This window comes from Neolamprologus brichardi, chromosome 6 (assembly GCF_056152115.1).
Source record: "Neolamprologus brichardi isolate AB-2024 chromosome 6, ASM5615211v1, whole genome shotgun sequence".
Classification (NCBI taxonomy): Eukaryota; Metazoa; Chordata; class Actinopteri; order Cichliformes; family Cichlidae; genus Neolamprologus; species Neolamprologus brichardi.
In genome coordinates, this window is record NC_142109.1 from 2,469,833 (window position 1) to 2,491,165 (window position 21,333).

General features: G+C 39.9%; 1 protein-coding gene across 3 annotated transcripts; it reads left to right on the forward strand.

Moving 5' to 3' along the window:
* Positions 1–1,000: 1,000 nt before the first annotated feature.
* LOC102780173 (hexokinase-1-like) lies at positions 1,001–20,500 on the forward strand. Of its 3 annotated transcripts, XM_087841469.1 has the most exons (20): positions 1,001–1,207; positions 1,313–1,410; positions 3,710–3,872; positions 6,675–6,823; positions 7,738–7,857; positions 8,145–8,240; positions 8,332–8,431; positions 8,871–9,054; positions 9,406–9,561; positions 9,653–9,886; positions 10,249–10,553; positions 11,881–12,029; positions 12,321–12,440; positions 12,659–12,754; positions 14,397–14,408; positions 15,032–15,131; positions 15,393–15,576; positions 16,658–16,813; positions 17,985–18,218; positions 19,282–20,500. In XM_087841469.1, exons 2-20 carry the CDS (start codon positions 1,348–1,350, stop codon positions 19,430–19,432), a joined length of 2,772 nt encoding a protein of 923 aa, XP_087697595.1. In that variant the 5' UTR covers positions 1,001–1,207; positions 1,313–1,347; the 3' UTR covers positions 19,433–20,500. The 3 variants fall into 3 exon arrangements, with proteins under 3 accessions (XP_087697595.1, XP_087697594.1, XP_087697596.1); XM_087841468.1 differs by having other exon boundaries at positions 1,001–1,410; XM_087841470.1 differs by lacking the exon at positions 14,397–14,408 and having other exon boundaries at positions 1,002–1,410.
* Positions 20,501–21,333: the final 833 nt, after the last annotated feature.

Sequence of the window (21,333 nt, forward strand, 5' to 3'; positions counted from 1 at the left end):
CTAGAGGAAAATCAAAGAGGGAAGTCCTAAATCACAACGGTTAAAGGGGTGGGGGTGGGGGGGGGGTGGGGGTATAATAAAGACGTCACAAGCTTCAGACGTCACTGAGTCAGGAGACATGGTTCCTTTTACGCAGAGCGTGGTGACGTAATAGAGCCACGGGGGGCAGAGGAGCTGTCCCTGACTATGTATAGCAATGCTGAAGCCTCATCAGCAGTCAAAGAGGGGTGGGGGCTCGAAACGTGCTGGCTGTAGCTAAAGAGGACACATTTTAAGCCCATATAAGAATAGATTTAAAAAAATATATAAAACTAATTTTCAAAATATCAATTAATGTGACTGCAACCTGCAAACAAATGTTTTTACTTCTTGTCTTTGAATGAGTCGTCCTGACTTTTTATATTCTTTGTTACTTTTTGTTTTTAGTTGTTGTTTTTTAAATAAAAACACTGATTCGTGGATTTATAGGTACATAATGCGTGCAGGTTGCCTTCCATTAAGAAATGTCCTCTCAAGGTCAGGAATGACACTTAGCTTTAAAGCTATATCTCTAGCTTCCGTGTTGCAGTGGGTGGGGTGTGCGCTGCAGAGATAAGAAGCCATCAGTCACAAGTCTCACTCTCTAACGGTGCTGCTGCATGTGTGGAGCTATGAGAAGATGCTTGGATGTTGCAGCATGAATGGGATGTGCTTCAGCCTGCAGCTGATGCTCAGTGTATTGCAGTAGTGACATCATCATGTGGCTGCCCTGCCTCTCTGCACGTCCACCCCCTGTAGCCGTGGAAACATGGAGACGTGCAAACTCGGGGAAGTCTATGGAGGAGAGTGGCCGGTTATCGTGCGTAAGCCGCTTCCTCATTCAACTCGCAACTCCCGTGCCCCCACTCCCATTTGCACTCCCCTGTTGCCCCCTCCTCCGATTTGCTCCCCCCTCTTTCCTTTGCTTTCATGTCCTGGGTTCAGCCAATGGGAGTGCTCAGTGGGGGCAGGGCAAAACAGAACCACCATTCCTGTGCCGAGCTGTTACATCTCCTCAGAGCTAACAGGGAGCTAGCAGCTCAGAGGGAGGAGGCACGGTCAAACCCAGCCTGCGTGTGTGTTTGTGTGTGTATGTGTGTGTGCCTGTCGCAGACTAGCAGGCAGGGCCGCTGCTGCACGTTTGTTTCACCAGACTTTTTCCTTTTAACCTTGCCTTGACACAGTGCTCAGATAAGGCCTGCTTCTGCTTCTGCTTCAGGATAAAGCGGGCTCAGCGTGAGGGGAAACTGAACAATCTTCTTTTCCCTTCTTCTTCACTGTCAAACCACCTCGTAGTAAGTGACAGCTCCCGAAGGACACGCAGACAGGATGATAGCGGCTCAGCTTCTGGCCTACTACTTCACCGAGTTGAAGGATGATCAACTCAAAAAGGTGAGCGACAGCAGCTTTAAACTGTTATGGTGGTCCTTTAATATTAGACTTCAGAGCTTTGTTATATCACAGCAGCCTAGCGTATACCCACAGACACCGGCGAACAGTGGCTGCATGCTGGGATCGAATCTGTGGGGTTTATCGTGTTGGGAGAAGAGGATGCACCATTTGGGAGTTACGGGAGGAGAAAGCCAGCACGATGCTTAATATTGATATGGTGCATTTTCAGTTTGTTAGCAGTATTTGACACAGATGTCCTTGAGCAGGGCTGTGGTCATTGATCGTGGTGAAATGCAGACAGACCTCCATCACTGAGCTTTTCCGGAGCACTGGTTGCTATGGCATCTGAAGCAGACAGGTGTCTATGAGAGGTTGTTGGCAAAAGTCAAGATCTCCAAGATCCACGATTTTGTCCCCGACTGTCAGCGTCTTTTTTTTCCCCAGTCATTCATTTTTACTGTTTCACAGATGTTCTATCCCATTGCACTGTTGCCTTCTTAATTTCATTCCTCTTTTAGTCCATCGTGAAAACACATTTCAATTTTTTAGCCATCAGTGAAATCTGAGCCTGATTACAGCTTCTGGCTGCCCATATAAACTGACTCTGTGTTCAGAGCGAATTAGTGACTGAACAAACTGGTAAGATAACCCCGGGGAATGGGGGATACGGGTGAGGGCAGTCCGTGTAAGTGGGGGTGGGGTCAAATACTCACGACGTCATGTGTGATATCACAGTGCAGTAGCAACACGTGCCTCTGCTGAAGTAGGTTACTGGAACTACTGGGGTAAAAGCAATCCTTGAAAGGATGAAAGCTCTTAAACCATGCACATCCTGCAGGGGACACCGACACTGTAACCATATCAAGATAAGGAGTCAAATTTAGTGGCAGCTAGATTTACTATCTGTTATCTAAGTGTTGTAGTAGCTGGGTAGCCTTAGTGTGTAGACCTTTGGTGTTACCAGTATTCTTTGATTAACCATTTTTACAGGGTACAGGGAAGAGGTAGAGATTTGATAGGGTGTTCTTGTCTAATATTTTCATGTGTGTGCGGGTGCACGGGTATGTTGGTATGGGTATATATATATTTGTAGGTTGTGTATCCTTTGAGGTGTTAATGGGGTTATTGAAAATGTGTATATGTGTGTATGTGTATATACGTATGTATGGATAGATAGAAACATATATGTATATATATAAAAAAAAAAGAAAAAAAAGAATAATAATTAAAAAAAAAAATACACATGACATATAATGTAATTGCAAGGAGGTACTTCTGTAGTCTATAGATTACTAGATAGTGGAAAAGGGGTGGGATTAAATAAGCACATGCTTCTTCCTGCTCCTTTTTGAACATGAAAGTTATTTGTAGTTGTGGTTGCTCGTTTTCTTTTTGTTTTGCTTTGTTTATTTGTCTCTTTTAATTCTATGTTGTTGTACTTTTTTAACATGTTCAAAATAAAGATTCAATCAATCAATCAAAGGATCAGGCAAACAAACAAAATTTAATTTAAATCCGTAAGAATTCTGAAAAATCTTGATACAAAAACATGACAAAAGAAGGCTTCACACAGATGCACTTAAATAACATATGAAAGAGACTGATAATAGATGCCATATTATAAGTGTCAGGAAAACTAAGAGTGAATAACTATACGAATTAACTGCATTTACATATAACGTTAAGAAGATTGGCCGTGAAAAAAATCAGTATGTTACTTTATAAAGTATATAAAGACAAACAACGAGTAGCTCGATGGGTAACAAATGTGTGGACTGTCTCGTGGCACAGAGCAGGTTTCAGGCGTGCGGGGTGCCCCATGGCATGCACTGTGATTATATAACAATAACAATAACTGTCCTCTGTAAATCCTCCCAACAAGCATTTCATTCATTAGATGTGTTAACTGTGATATAACCATATAATGTAGCTATTATTAAAAAATGTTTTGTTGATAATTTAATTGTATCAAAATTTTATGTCACTGACTAGTACATGGATTCAAGTGTCCAAATTCAGGCTCTTTGCCACAATTAGAGATACTCCTTGTTTGTTGATTTTTGCCCATAGAACTCCTGCCATGCCGTTAACTAATTCAAATGACACAAATCCATTATAAAATCCATCCCAGGAAACCCCCATTGTTGTGTTTAAACCACGACAATACTAGTAGGCAGTGTTTACATGTGTTTAATTCATGTTAATTGATGTGTGCTCAGCTTGCAAAACATTAGTGTCTCACAGATGTTTAGCAAGCATAAAACTTCCCTAACAACTCTTCTGTGCACCTATTCTTCAGATCGATAAGTACCTGTACTCCATGCGGTTCTCCGATGAGACGCTTAAGGACATCATGAACAGGTTCCGCAGGGAAATGGAGAATGGGCTCGAACGTGACACCAACCCCACCGCCACCGTGAAGATGCTGCCCACGTTCGTCAGGTCCATTCCTGATGGATCAGGTAGAGTCTGTATTAAGAGTCTCACAGAAATCACAGATTATTGAGAAAAGTGCTCTGATCAGCTCAAAAATATTATTATTAATTATTAATTGTGTAAGTGCCCAACAGTGCCCCCAAATGCCCAAAGTCATTGGCAGTTCGTTTAATGAGTCAAACACATGGGTTAAAAAGCTTAAAAATGCTTAAAAATTTGTAATAATATTTTTAACAATATAAAAAATATCAGAAAGCTCAAAAATAATTCTGCATTTTAGAAATCAAAATGGTTCAAAAATAAAGGAGTATTTCCACTATTATGCAGAAGAAGCAGCATCATTAATACCTCCTATTCACACACTGATGACAAAATTTCATCCACACTTGTTGAAGGATGTGTTTGTTTCTGTCTGACTGTGAAGAATGTGCTGATGTTAAAATTGTCACATAAGCCTCTTTGTGTTTGTGCTCTGGGTTCAAGCTAAATAGATTACTATTGTTTTAGGCCTGAGGCCAAACAGTCCAAACAGCCTCATCACTCAGTGTAACGCACAAGCAGAAGAAAACCTCATAATGTTACATTTAACTTAACTGAAACAGAATCCTCGTCTAATCCAATCATATCTTTGTGTCAAATATTTATCTTTACTAGTCTGAGGACTGGCCTGTAACCAGCAAAAGGCCTTTAGTAAGACCGTGCAACTAGTTTAAGATGTTACTTTTCTTATATTTTGGGGCTATACTGATAAAATAATAGAGGAACAGAATGAATATTCAGGATAGTTTGACAGTCAGATTATTACAGATTATAAAAGATCATTTACTGGGAAACAAACCTCAAAAAGTAGAATTGATGACTAAATATTTGAATGTCTTTCTGCTGTTTTTGGTTTTATTCTTGTATTCAAGCCGAAAAATCAGAAACAAAAATGCAGAAATATACTGCAGGTATATCTTAGTTTTCCCGCAGACTGATGTCAGAACAAGGCAGCCGGACATTCCTGCCTTCTCGCACTATATATAGCCTAGGGTTTCAACATGACAGGGATGAAGCAAAGTGCGAAGTTGAAGCTATGGTGATGGCAAAAAAAATAAAATAAACATTTTGAATCCATATATGACAGCAGTGACAAACATGTTGGCAAGGTTGGTTGTCGTGATAAGAGGGATAAGTGAAAATCAATCCCATTCCTCTGTCTTGACTTTTTTCTCTGGAAAGAAAATTCACAAATGAACAGCTCAGACTGTAATCTTTACTGTGTAATACGATTAGACTTGGTGTAAAAGCTAATGAGAGATACAAATGTAGACAGACCAGCTTAGGATCTTCATCCTAATCTCACAGATTCTGTTTTCACTCTGAGATATTCGTAGAAATACCTCAACAGAATTTATTGACTCATGACTCAAATTTAGCATGACTGCAGTGGTAATGACAGAGCGGACATATCTTATTACTAAAACACATTTATGGGAATAATTAAAATGTATTTTAGAATCAAATGGCAGATAGAATCAAATAGAATCAAATCTCTCAAAAATAATAATCATTTACAAACTGTAGACCATATTATGTTTCTTTTTTTGCCAGTACTACAGACACCAGCCATGCCACAGATAAAGCCTTCTTTTATCAGTGATTAGATTTGACGAGCTTAGTTAAGAATTTTTGCATTAATTAAACGAAACAGCATCAGCGCATTTGCATGCTAGCACTGAGAATATACAACGACATGGGTTATAAAAGAGCAAATGCTCTGCGGCAAATCACTAACACTTGTATGTCCAGCCCAGACACACATCTCATTCCAGTCAGGTCAAAAGGATTAATAGCTCAAGGCAGTCATGGCACGACTGTATCAATCAACAGTGTTTTGTTGGAGGGCAGCTGAACTTCTTAACTTAAAGGTTACAACTCTGATTCCAGCAATAGTAAATTTACATCCACATGTTCTGTTCTTATCCAGTGTCAGATTTCAAGAAGAATAAATGAATGTAATTACCTGTAATATTGCACATATAGGTCTGTGTGTATTAATTTCAGAACAAACTTCACATTTTTTAATCAGAGAGGCTTTTTGTTGACATTATCTTTCTTTCTTTCCTTTCTTTTTTTATTTTATTCGTGGGTTTCTTTATATATTTGATTCTAAGGACAGGCAGCATTTCAACCATGAGTAGGGAGTAAGGAAAATAAACCTGAGGATGTGTTCCTCGTGTCTTTGTTGAGAAATGTTGATATAGATCTTTGTACTTTTGGCCAAGAGGGGAGTATTATTCCAAACATTGTCTTTTGTAGATGCTACTACTAACAGCATGTGCTTTGTGGTGGATGCCTGTAAAGCTCCTTTTCTCTTTTGGTGACATGCCAAGCTTGGGAATACTGATGGCCTTAGAGAGAATTAGCAGTGACAGCTTTAATAAAGTATCAAACATTCATTAATTTCTAATCTGCCCTAAATTAAAATTAGGATATTATATTACATTTCTTAAAAAAGAAATACATTTTTACTCCCTTTGCTTGTAAAAACTGTCAAAAAACAAAATGCAAAACATAAATCTACCCAAAACTCACATTTGACCCTGGTAGCCCTACGTACAGTCTTTGGGCCATCTATGAGTTGACGTCTGGTATTCAGGTATGATTCAAAATAGACATAATATGGGGAAAATCTTCTGTTTGTTGTTGGGTTTTGGTGTGTGTGTGTGTGGTTGGAATACACCAGAGGGAGGACTAGTTGCAACTGTCTGTCATGAATTGCAATTGAAAAAAAATCACAAAACTCAAAAAGACTCTAATGTGTGACCACACTCTCAACCTGACAGAAAAGGGGGACTTCATAGCTCTGGACCTTGGAGGGTCGAACTTTCGGATCCTGCGTGTCAAAGTGACACAAGACAAGAAGCAACCAGTTCAGATGGAGAGCCAGATCTACGAGACCCCTGATGACATTACCCATGGGAGTGGGACACAGGTAACCAAAAATATATTTTTACCATTTTTAAATGCACTAAACATTCTTGTTGTATTCTTCTTATTGAGCCTCTGTGAAAACATAGCTAAGAAGCAATCAGACATGTTGTTCTCGTGCTGTGATCCTTGTCACACCGATGTATCGGAATCACACTTAATGAAGAATATTCAATATTACTGTCTACACACCACACAAAGGCCGACTCAACATTCAGTTTGTGTAACATGATCTTTGTAAGACTTGGGAATAATAAGAGCAACGTCAGAACCTACGCTGGCCGACACAGGACTTGTAGACAGCTGGCGGCCGTGTTGTAACATGATAACCAAAACATGAAAGACTGTCTGAGGCAGTGTGATTGGTTTAGGCCATGACTTACACAGACAGAACAAGACAGATGCTGTTTAGTTAAATGCTGAACGAACAGCTGGTCAGAAGAAATGTAATGTGATATAACACAGGTTTGTTAACAAAGACGTGCATTTAGATTGTGACTTATTGTATAATATACAACTCTGTGAACAGTCTTCATTGGTGTGATTTAAAAAACAATAATTTCATGCAAGTATACAATGAATAAAATGACTAACAAGAAAAAATAAAATAAAATAATAGTTTAAAAACATGCTAAGTCACAAGTCATGTCAATATGGGTAGATATCAGCTCTTTCCAGGATCTCATGATGATTTCTGATGATTTACAGAAAGGCTTTTAACTGTCTGCAGAATCTTTTATGTTCTTTACATATTTGTTGAAGCATTTTCTAAGTAAAGTTTCAGGGATATTTATGTAAACTGGAAATTGTACTTTAAGGATGCATTAACTTAAAATGATAAAGAAAATGTTACATTTGCGCCAACAGTAGTTACATCACCTTGAAATTCTTAAAAATGTCTTTTTTGTGTGTCTGCAGCTCTTTGACCATGTTGCAGATTGCCTCGGTGACTTCATGGAGAAACAAAAAATCAAGGATAAAAAACTTCCCGTGGGATTCACGTTCTCTTTCCCGTGTGCCCAAACCAAACTAGATGAGGTAAACACGTCCAGTTTAAAGGATAACTGTACCATTAAACACGTCATCACTACAACCTCAACACGTGTGGCTTGTTTCTTTTGTTAATAGTTTTAGATCAATAGCTCAATGAAGCCCATAGAATGTAACAGTGTAAATTCATCAATGCATTATATTTTATTGTATTATTGTGTTAATATATTATAGATAACGTGTTTGGCGATGCCGTGACTGAAATAGCGATGGACATATATTTGAGATTGTCTTCGCCTGTCTTACAGTAAATTAAAGTTAGTCTTGTTTTTCAGGCTGTCTTATTAACATGGACAAAGAAGTTTAAAGCCAGTGGTGTGGAAGGCATGGACGTTGTGAAGCTTCTAAACAAAGCTATCAAGAAACGAGGGGTAGGTTTTTGTCTGTGGATTTCATTTGCAAACATGGATAAGACATCTGCCAGATGACTCTTTTGAGTTAAACATAACCTTGTTTTCCCAGGACTATCAAGCAGACATCATGGCAGTGGTGAATGACACCACTGGCACTATGATGACTTGTGGATTTGACGATCAGCGCTGTGAAGTGGGAATCATTATAGGTAAAAACAAATGGATTTTTACCACTGCATTAGGCAAATACAAATGCCTGAGCCAATGACACTTTTAAAGTAGGGGGAAAAACACATCTTGCATTTCACATGATTTGATATGCCCCTTTTAAACAAATAGATCCTTTCCCCAGGCTTTGGAAAAGGTATTTAGCACCTTAAAGCCAACAGGTTTTAGTAACCAAGTGTACTTTATCAGTACTTCAAAACATCCCAGGATGTTGAGAATACATTTTTATATTAAAGTTCTAACCCAGAAGGGCAAAAGTCTCTCGTCCAAGCTTGGGCAAAAATCCCACGAGGTCCAGAGCACTGTACAGAAGCATGTACACAGTTCTACATGTGGGGGCGCCAAATATTAGAGCTAAATAGCACACTGCATTCTGCTTTGAAGTGAAATAAGAGTTATGTCAGTTGTGCATCCTTTCAGGAACGGGAACAAATGCCTGCTACATGGAGGAACTGCGTCACATTGACCTGGTGGAAGGAGATGAAGGCCGGATGTGCATCAACACTGAATGGGGTGCTTTTGGGGATAATGGGTCCCTAGAGGACATCCGCACAGAGTTTGACCGTGAGATTGACAGAGGATCGATCAACCCAGGAAAACAATTGTAAGATTCCTTTCTTTTTTTTAAACTAAAGGAAGGTTTTGAAAGTTTAAATATCTCTCAGTAAGTTTACTTACTGTAGACTACGATAAGTACAATGCAAGTTAGTTTTTTAAGCTGTGCAGCCAAACAGTAAACAAACTGCATATAATACACCAAAGTATACCAGTATGCTTCACTTCTTTAGGAGTAGTTCTCTTTGTTCTTACACATTGTGAAGTTACTGTACACACACCACTATAGATAAAATATAGCTTTGTCCCTTCTAGTCTGCAGTGGACTGTAATTTAGACGAATAGAAATTGTAGCTGTGATACCTTATATGAAAACACTGCTGTGTTTCTTTCTGATTAGGTTTGAAAAGATGGCCAGTGGCATGTACATGGGAGAACTGGTACGACTCATCCTGGTCAAGATGGCCAAAGAGGGGCTGCTGTTTGAGGGACGAATAACCCCCGAGCTCCTGACGAGAGGAAAGATTGAGACGAAACATGTATCTGCAATTGAAAAGTGAGACATGAAGGAATAAAATAGTTTTTCCACTTCCATTCTTCAACAGAGGAGTTAAGACCTTTTTAATGTACAATACTTGTAATTTTAGGACTAAGGAAGGACTGAAGAAGTGCATGGAAATCCTGACAAGGCTCGGAGTGGAGCCCTCAGAAGAAGACTGTCTGGCTGTGCAGCACGTGTGCACCATCGTATCCTTCCGCTCAGCTAATCTAATATCTGCAAGTCTGGGAGCCATTCTTTGTCGCCTAAAAGAGAATAAAGGAGTTGTGCGGCTTCGTACCACCGTCGGCATTGATGGCTCTCTGTACAAGATGCACCCTCAGTGAGTAGGCCATAAAATGGGGACTAAAGGGCGCTTTCCAGAGACGCACATTTAGTTTGGATATTATGTATTCCAAAAAGACCATGCAGCATAGAAAGGATGTGCGCCAGATAATTCTTTGAGTGGCTTCAGATTCAGTCCTAAATGAAAAACTCCAGGTTTTGGTCTGTGTGGAAGTCCAGATCTGCTGCATTGTGAATTCCTAAAATCCTAAGTCACAGTTATCCTGTAATTGTGTAGTGTTTTATATATTTCTGCAGTCTGAATACATAATTCTGATGAAAAATAGATTCTGACACATTCTAATACTCACTTGAAGACTCTGTTTTTCCTCACGAGGAATTCTTTTGCTCTCTGAACAGATATGCCCGTCGTCTGCACAAAACCGTGCGTCGCTTAGTCCCAGACTCGGATGTCCGTTTCCTGCTGTCCGAAAGCGGGAGTGGGAAAGGAGCAGCCATGGTGACAGCAGTGGCATACCGTTTAACCGAGCAGGCGCGCCACATTCAGCAGACTTTGGCAGAATTCCGGTTGAGCAAAAATCAGTTGTTAGAGGTAAAGAAAAGGATGAAGGTGGAGATCGAAAGAGGCCTGAAGAAGGACAGCCACAAGGACGCTACGGTCAAAATGTTGCCCACCTTTGTTCGAAGCACACCGGACGGAACAGGTAATTAAAATGAGACATACATAGCATGCATTGTTTTTTTGTCAGGTCAGGTCCAAGTCAATCTCAACTATCATTCACGCCTGTCTATGTAATGGTAAATGGCCTGTATTTGTATAGCGCTTTTACTAGTCCCGCCTAGGGACCACAAAGCGCTTTACACACACATTCACACACTGGTGGAGGAAGCTACAGTTGTAGCCACAGCTGCCCTGGGGCAGACTGACAGAAGCGAGGCTGCCATATCGCGCCCCTCTGGCCAACACCAGTAGGCAGTAGGTGAAGTGTCTCGCCCAAGGACACAACGACCGAGACTGTCCGAGCCGGGGCTCGAACCGGCGACCTTCCAATCACAAGGCGAACTCCCAACTATTGAGCCACGGTCGCTCTATATATGAAGGCCAAAGGAAAGTAATGCAGGTGGAAATATCAATATCCTTTGATACTGAAGTGTTTCGCGTGGTCTATAGTGAAACCATGTGTTATACTCCTGTGTATTACCTGTAATAAGGCCACCATTGCATCAGGTAAAATTATTACGTGTTTGTAAAATACAATATCAGTATTTGGTGAAACAAACAGTTGCATTATTTACCACAATAAAAACAGCATTATCAATAATTAAAGCGAGTCTATATGTCATCTCAAAGTAACTACTAAACTACATAATGTATCATGAAACAATCAGTCACTATATGTTTGGTTTTTGGTAATAATGAAAGCAGCGCTTGTGCTAACACAAAAAGCTCGAGTAAAGTTCACGGCACAAAGAGTCAAACAACAGGCTTCAGATATTTAAAAACCCAACAGCTGGACATGTTTACCCAGCACAAGCACTGCTTTTAATTATGTATCTACTTAGGTAGTGTATGAGGTGGACTTTATGGATCTGCATGAAAGGATATTCACAATCCAATAACCAGTAACAGCACAAATGGTCAGTTTATGCTGACTCATCTATGTGTTTCTTCCAAAAGGTTTTCTGAAAATAGGTGAATTACCAGACACAGAAGCACACACGAGTAAACGTTGGCCTCACCTTGATAAACTAGCACTACTTATCTGTGATGCCTAATGGCAATAAATGCATGAAGGTTAACATTTAGACAAACACTTTAAGATTTAAAAGCCAATAATTCTGTGTCTTATATTTTGTCCCTAATTCTCTGTACCTGGCAGTCAAATATAATTGCTATTTTCAAGTTATTTAACCATAGAGAGAACAGTATTTATTCTAAATTATAACCAGTACAACAGATAAAATTTATTCAGAGGTTGTAGAAATATGTTTTGTGCCTTCTCATGCTAATTTCTTTGGCTTTTTTAACAGAAAATGGTGATTTCCTTGCTCTGGACCTTGGAGGAACAAACTTCCGCGTGCTTCTGGTCAAGATTCGCAGTGGGAAAAGACGATCAGTGGAGATGCATAACAAAATCTATGCCATTCCTATAGAAGTCATGCAGGGCACAGGGGAAGAGGTACCGATCAGTTTTGCGTATTTGTTGCAGGAAGCAGGAACAATAATCATGTTTAAATAATTCTCAGTCTTTAAAAACTGCTTATTCCATGAAAACAGATTAAACATTTAAAGCAATTTCTTCTCTTTTCCATCTTAATTTCTAGCTACAACAAAATACATTTGAAACATGCAACGATCCAAATCCAAACCTGCATCAGTGCCATAAAGAATCTTTGTAACTCTCATGAAAAAAACACCAAAAGCCATTAGCAGTCCTGACCTTTTCTTTCTATATGATGTCTCTTTCCAGCTTTTTGATCACATTGTGCACTGCATCTCTGATTTCCTGGACTACATGGGAATGAAAAGCGCTCGACTCCCACTGGGTTTCACTTTTTCGTTCCCCTGCCATCAGACCAGCCTGGATGCAGTATGTTCCCTTTTTCCTCAAAGCAAAAACTTTACGTTGCTATCAATCCAGCTACAACCAAATTACCAAGAAGGCAAAGCGTATTGTACACACGTAATGGACACATACTTAGTTAATAAGTTGTTTTTCTGTCATGTTTAGAGAATTGTGAAATGTTATTCAGTCAAATTAAACATTATTCTATTTTAAATCATTACTTATTGTTTTGTTATCTTCAGGGCATCCTTGTAACATGGACCAAAGGCTTCAAGGCCACAGACTGTGAGGGTGAAGATGTAGTGGAGCTTCTTCGGGAAGCAATCAAAAGGAAAGAGGTAATCACAGACCAGTTTAGTCACAACAACACGAACTCTAGTTAATCTACTGGATTTGACAGAAAGCCCAAAGCTGCCATTATTGTGAAAAGTTTGCTACTAAAAAATATGCATCATTTAGTCAAAATGTGTTCAAATACCCTAAAACTAGTAAAATGGTTTCATTCAGTATTGTTAAAATGATCCCAAATTTAATAGTCATATATGTATATTTTATACCTCTGACTGCTGCTTGGTTATTGTTACAAAGAACAACAAAACAATAGTCTTCGTATGGGATATTTGGTGAGATAAAAAAGGCTTTGTATAAGCTGCACCTTTGCATCCTGTATAATGTAGGCACAGTTTGTCCCTCAGATTGTTGCTTCTTTAAAAGTGCCATCCAGGTTCTGACTGACAGCACTCTGAGCTAATAAATGCTTGCCTTCAATGATCCCCTCAAAGCAGTGTCTTTTAAATAATGAAATTCAGCTATTTTAGAGCTTAACTGGTTTTTTGATATTCACTTATCTACCCACTATTTAGAGAACTTTTGTTATTTTGGTCGTTTAAAATCTCATAATTTAAACTTTGTTTCATGAAAACGTTACAGAATAAGGAAGGGAAAGAATCTGGATATGTAACCTAACAGACCACCTCATTAAAAACCTTACAGTAAAGAAGATTGCACATCATATATGGATGATCTGATATCGTCGTGTTGGTGTTGTTCCCAGATTATCATGAAAATGGTAAATGGACTGGTTCTTATATAGCGCTTTTCTACTCTTTCTGAGCACTCAAAGCGCTGTACACAACTTGTACATTCACCCATTCGCACAAGCACATTTTTCTAAGTGCTTTCTAAGTAACATTCACACACACATTCATACTCCGATGGATGCATCGGAGAGCAATTTGGGGTTAGTATCTTGCCCAAGGATATTTGGCATGCAGACTGGGGAAGCCAGGGATCGAACCACCAACCTTCCGATCAGTAGATGACCTGCTCTACCACCTGAGCTACAGCCACCCCTAATGTTGTTCCAGGTTCATTGCAAGTGACCAATCACATTATTGTGACATTATTCTTTTGCGCACCAACCCATTCGTGCATTTATGAAATTCCAATGTTGCAAGGACAATATCAATTCTGCTTAGCGTTTATTAAAGGGTTAGGGTCCGTTGATCGGTGGACAAAGGCGGTTTCTCGCAGCTTAAGTACAGTTTTTTGTTTTACGCCGGTTTTTCCCGAAGTCGCAAAAGTATGACATCACAACATTCTGATTGGTCACTTGCAATGTTGATCCTGGAACAACCTTTAGTATGATGATCTGGGAACAACACCAACACGAGGATATCAGATCGTGCATCATATATTCACTCACCAACCACGTCACATGACCACATAGCTGCTAATCCCAGCATATAGGCCTCTTTGCTGTGAACTGCAATTTTGCAGTTTCAGCATAAACACCCTTAACCCCACCTCATACTGTATAAACCTACAACATGTAAGCATATACAACAAATATGACTAATTACTCTCTCTAATAAATGACATTTTTATGAATACAGTTGAGTGTCACTGTTATATCCAGAAAATTCCTAATATCCACATGTTGCCACTTTTCAGTTTCACGTATTAATTTTATTTTTTTAGATGGAGAACCCAGTAAGTATTAACCAAAGGTAAATCATTAACTAACAGGTAAAGCGGTGCGAGCCTGGACCTGTTTATTGTCCTTATAGCATGCAATAACACCCAGAGGACATGCAGCTAAGAGCAGAGGTCTGCCAGAGCTCCTGAGCCTTACAGCTCTTTGAAACTGCTTGTGTATTTTGTTGTTTCGCCTGTCTAGGAGTGTGGGTGAACCGCATTGTGCTCAGTGTGGCATTTAAGATGTTGCCAGGTGTGATATTGATTCATCTGTCAAAACAGCCATCCAGCAATGTTTACTGAAAAACATGGACTTAACGCTGCTTTAACATCATCTTGGAAAAGTCTTAAGCAACAGTAACTACCTGCTTTTCTTTAGACTGCAGAGAAAAAAAATCTATATGGCTATTAATATAAGTAACCGGATGTAAACACTTCAGTATCATGAGTATGTGAATTAAAAATGTAATGAATATATTCGGGGCATTCTGGACACGACTGATTTTTTGCACGACTGATTTTTTGAATTGAAATTTGTCTATAACATGGGAAGCATACACAAGTTCTTACTGCATTACACGTGCATGTAATATTGTTGTACTTTGATGTGTAAACAATAATTCTTGTGATGTTTGTAGGAGTTTGAGCTGGATGTGGTTGCCATAGTGAATGACACAGTGGGGACGATGATGACCTGTGCATATGAGGAGCCCACATGTGAGGTGGGACTGATCGCAGGTGAGTGACACACAACCTATAACAAAAATATCTTTTCTACAAATATCTTGCAAGGTTTATGTATGAAAGATGTAAGTAAATATTCATACAACAAAATGATATGTTTATGTATTTATTTTTATTAAGCAAAGCTACTTTTGTGTTATTGTGCACCTTAGCCCAAACTAATCTACAGTTAGAAAAGATTTGTTTTTTCAAAAACAAAAAAGAAATTTGGTAGTTCTTTTCAGATGTAACAGCCCTGGCTGTGTATACACTCAGGAACGGGCAGCAATGCTTGTTATATGGAAGAAATGAAGAACATTGAGATAGTGCCGGGTACCGAGGGTCGGATGTGTGTCAATATGGAGTGGGGGGCATTTGGAGACAATGGCTGTCTGGATGACATCAGGACAACATACGACCAGGCAGTGGATGAGAACTCACTCAACGAAGGCAAACAAAGGTTAGGATGCTGCTAGTACCCAACTATTTCACAAATAACAAAATAGCAACACCTGCCACAGTGCTATCCGGTTGTTAAGTCTGACGTCACTAGCCGGGCCTAAACTCCGCTGCAGGTCCATATATCAAACGATCACTATGGCATTAGTGAGAGTTGAAAAACTGTCTAAAGTCTTTCATCTTTAATAAAATGATCAGTGTTCTGCTCTACCAGGTGTAATAATTGAGTTTAACATCCAGGCATCCATGAAAACGGAATTTATGACATTTAACGGAGTTAGAAGTTAGCAGGAAGCTAGCTCGCTAGCTTCTATCTAAATACAATATAGCATGTCCTGACTGCGGGGTTTTGGAAACAAATTAAAACGTACAGCTCTGCTATCACTTCCAACATAAATGAAGACAGAAAACTAAACAGCAGTGACGTTTGTAGGGTTACTGAAGTTTGGCTAGCTGGTATATAATGATGTGCTACCTGACCGCTAGCGACACAGCTATGTTAGCATAATATAAACAAGCTAACTTTTTTTCCACTCCATAAAAGTTAACGTGAGTGTTCTCGGTGGTCAGAAACAAATGTAATCGCATGGCAGGATGCTGTAAACAGACCAAACTTCAGCCAGGAGAACAACTGAGATAATCAATCCACAATACGAGGTTAGTCATTCATATACTGCTGCATGGGCTGGGCTGTAGTTACATCCTAAGGTTTTAAAGACTGAGCTTAAATAAATGATTAGCGGTAATAAAAGCCGAGGGAGGTCAACTGTGATCACTGACTGTTTTAGGAGCTTTTTGAGATTAAATAGAAAGATAGAAAATACAAAACATTAAACATGTTAACAACACAAAAGCCATATTAGACGCAAACTACTTTAGGCCCGGAAGTAGGATTCGTCACGTCATCACTTAACGACCGGATACTCTCCCCCTCAACATCTTGGCCTGTTCAGTAATACTGAATCAAAGAGCAAACAGAAAAATATATTTAAAAGGAAAAAAAGAAAACAAATGGTATCTCTAGTTAAGAGAGCATCTTTACGGCTTACTGACACAGCTGTGTTAATTCTTTTGCATTACAGATATGAGAAGATGTGCAGTGGAATGTATCTTGGTGAGATTGTACGGCAGATTTTGATTGATCTGACCAAACGTGGCTTCCTGTTCCGGGGACAAATCTCAGAGACACTTAAGACCAGGGGCATCTTTGAGACAAAGTTTCTGTCACAGATAGAAAGGTGAGTGAATCATTTCACACTAACATTATTTTTTTGTAATTATGGGTTAGGGCTGTTTTAATGCTATAAAACAATCATTATATACAAACTGTTTATCCAGGAGCAGACATTACAGAATTGTGGCGTCTACAAAATAGTCTGTCCTATTTAAAGGTAAAATTCACCCCAACTATGTTTTTGAGCATTCAATTCAAACATAACATTCAATTTCTTCAATTAGAAGATAAAGAGCACATAAGTTGTGGTTACAGTCTTCAACCACTGCCGGTTTGGACTGATTTTCAACATTAGAGGGATCAGTTGCTTAAATAAAAAAAGATCAGTTTCTTCTCTCATAGAACTGTTACTGGATGCAGCCACCTGTTATGCTCTAGGTGATCTATGCTATGACATGGATATTCTGACAAATGTGTAAAGTTTACAAAGTTGCGCACAGATGTCAAGCCAGGAGACAGAAAAGTGAATTCGGTACATTTACATTTACCACTCTTATCAAACATCACAAGTTAATTCAAATAAAAGTTTAGCACCAGAAGTATTTTGTATTTAATGACTACAAAAGTATCAAATTAAATTATATAACTTATATAATTTTACACAGAACACTGTTTGTTTTATACACCTCCTAGCACACATAGGCTTCCACTGACTTTTACAGAATATTATATATTATCTATCTTATGAATTTAGAACATCAGAATATCAGAAAAAGCTAATAGCACATAAGAAGTAGTCTATAATCCACCTCAGACAAAAAATGCACTTTGTACTTAGTTTTTTAGCTACAATATTATTGTGTGGGACAGTTTTTAATATTCTTCCCCTACAAAATGAAAACTGAAGTTAAGAAGAAAATGGTGAATACCAGAAGGCTAGAAAGAGTTAGTAGTACTGTAAAGTATCTGTGTTTATATAAAGCCTGTGGCTTAAACATGCAAAATGCTGGGAAATTAATAGTATACCAGCATGAAAACATGGGATTAAGCTGAAGTATTCACCAAAAAGCAGTATTTAATGAGTCACCACACCTAGGAATGATAAAGGAAGGGGGATGTGAGCACTTGAGCTTATGTGCTGTTTAAGCCTACCTTAGTCTCTGGGAACAGCTGTGAGGTATCCAATGACTCTCCTGCTGTTGGCTGACCTCTGACTCTCCCCCCTCCCACCACAGCGATCGTCTGGCCTTGCTGCAGGTCAGAGCGATCCTGCAGCAGCTGGGGCTCGACAGCACCTGTGATGACAGTATTATCGTCAAGGAGGTGTGCGGCACAGTGTCCCGCCGAGCAGCTCAACTGTGCGGAGCTGGAATGGCTGCAGTGGTGGACAAGATCCGTGAGAACAGAGGACTGGACCACCTGGATGTTACAGTGGGCGTGGATGGCACACTCTACAAGCTGCACCCACAGTAAGAGCTGGGATAGGAACACAATAGAGGGCATGTTTGTGTGAAAGGAGACCCGTTCATTTTAAAATGTTACTGTATTTCATCAGTCTGCAAAGAATTACCCAAGATTACCAAACTCACTGGCCTTACAGTAGCACTGAATTATTTATTCAGTCACTAGGATGGAAAAACATTCAAAAAGTGCTGAAGGGCCTATATTCAACAAATATACTGGTAAATGGACTGATTCTTATATAGCGCTTTTCTACTCTCACGGAGCACTCAAAGCGCTCTATACAACATGCCACATTCACCCAATCACACACATTCTCACAAGCACTTTATCTATACTTAGTGCTATCTAACTACATTCACACACATTCATACTCCGATGGACGCATCGGAGAGCAACTTGGGGTTAGTATCTTGCCCAAGGATACTTGACATGCAGACTGGAGGAGCCAAGGATCGAACCACCAACCTTCCGATCAGTAGGTGACCTGCTCTACCTCCTGAGCTACAGCCACCCAGACCTTACTGGTCTTTTTTGACATTAAATAATGCATGTTAGACATTGAAAAGATAAAGCAAATTGTAAGTTTGCAGATGTCCAGAATAAAAACAGCAGAAACTGTAATAAACATATTACAACCCATAAATAGCCAAGTATTAGTATGTTATAAATCAACTAAATGTACAATCTGTCTACATTTCTTAGCCTTAAAACACTTTGATCTGCTACCACTTGTGATTCTTTGTGAGGACGAATTACAACTGTACCAGTTTTTTATATAAAAGATTATTTTCTGAAAAAGTACCTCAAGGCTAACATCTTCATTTGGTTGTTTGTGGAGGGGACTACTGGGGGACTCTTGTAACTGGGGTTACAAATTAGGAGATAACTGCACCTCTTACCTCCAAGTCCACACCATCTCGATAGGCCCGAATGAACCTCCTCACTCAACTCTGTGCTGCTTCTAGTTGTAAAGTTTGAATAATATGTATGCTGGAAAGCAACCGTCATTTCAAGTTCAGTAGCAAGCTGCCTCATAACCACAGTTTCCTCTTGCTCTCTTTTCTTCAGTTTTTCTCGGATCTTCCAACAAACTGTGAAGGAACTCGCCCCCAAATGTGATGTCAACTTCCTGCTGTCTGAGGACGGCAGCGGTAAGGGAGCTGCCCTCATCACTGCTGTGGGCTGCCGCCAGAGGGAGCTGGATGCCCAGCAACACTGAGCAGCTCTGTCCCAATTGTCCACAAGAACTACCTGCTGCTCCACCATGACCTTCACGCACCGCACAGCCTACATCCATTTCCCCTTGGCAGCCGTGACTCCACCTGTGCCCGACTTGGTCCACCTACAGCCAGAGAGATATATACTGCATGCAGAGAGTTAAAACTCAGTATCTAAATATTTATTTATACTGCACCAGATGGTTTATTATTTCCGTGTTTGTACATTTTCCTCAATAGCTTGTCAAGAACCTGACAAATCTAAACTCCTTAGGTGTGCAATATTTCTGTACTACTAGTTTTATTTTTATATGAAGCCAGATATATAATTGTATTTATATAGCTCGGGCCAATTTGAATCCCAGAGGTCATCAAGATTTTTGCACCATAGACACAAGTAAATGTTTTTATATGAAAGTTACAGCAGCAACACGTCAATGTAACTTCCCATATGAAGGACCTTCTTGAAGCTGAATGAAGCCGATTGTTTTTACAGGCTCCTTTGGTTGAGAAAAACCAGTTCCAAAAGGGCTCGTCGCAAAGGTTTGAATGCAAGAGTCACGGCTGTTAAAATCTCCCTCATTTTGTGTGCTACACGCTCACACAACGTGTTTGACTACTAACCCCTTTCTGTGTAACTGTCAGTGTGGTTCACATATTCAAATATTCCTGCATCACCATACCATTTATTCCTCAAGAGCGGACATGGTAGAAAAAGCCCCAGAGATGTGTTAGCCCATCCTATTGCTATTCGTAAACTATTAAACTTTTGGTGTTGTGATTTATACCACTTCTACTCATTATATGTGCAAACAATAAATGTTTATTGGGCCCCAAGAAGAGTGGACATAATGAGCGCTTTTGTGTGTATTTGTAGCTGAGTGTCAGTGTGTCTTACTGTATGACCTGTAGCTTCAATGTCCAAAGCTCTATGGAGACTGCATGCCTTACATCAACACAAAGGAGGTTACCGGATCATTTTCTTTCTTTTGCTCTATTTTTTTTTAATCATCATTATAAATTTGTGATCGACGCAGTAAAAAGCAAATTCATTAAATTATATTTTGTTGTGGAGTAAAACCTGTGTCTCATTCTTTAGCTGTCAAGCGGGGCAGAACTTGAAATGCAGATGGTGAAGTTGGTAACAAGCTGACACATAAAAAGTGCATTAAGTTCACCATTCATCTGATACAAAGGAAGGGCTGTGCCTGTGCCATAGCTTGGTAATTATCAACTATATTGACTAGATGTGCTTAGAGCAGCTGGTCCTAGCACACTTCAAATCCTGTCTCCCCCCCATCCTGGACCCCCACCAATTCGCATACCGCCAGAACAGGAGCACAGAGGATGCAGTCTCCATCACACTGCACTCTGTCCTCTCACAATTGGACAACAACAACACCTACGCCAGAATGCTGTTTATAGACTTCAGTTCAGCATTCAATACAATCCTCCCCTCACAACTCATCAGGAAACTGACAGACCTGGGCATCAGTTCCCTCGTCTGCAAATGGTTACTGGACTTCCTGACCAACCGCCCCCAACATGTCCGGCTGGATAACCGCTGCTCATCTACAATCACAATGAACACTGGTGTACCACAAGGCTGTGTGATGAGCCCTTTCCTCTACTCCCTCTTCACCCACGACTGCAGACCTGCCGGTGGTTCCAACACCATCATTAAGTTTGCAGATGACACCACGGTGATTGGCCTCATCAGTGACAACGATGAGGCCGTCTACAGGGAGGAGGTGGATCGTCTGGCTGAGTGGTGCGACACAAACAACCTGCTGCTCAACACCGAGAAGACCAAGGAGCTCATCGTGGACTACAGGAGGAATGCTGACACACATCCACATTAAGGGGACGGCTGTGGAGCGTGTGAGCAGCTTCAAGTTCCTGG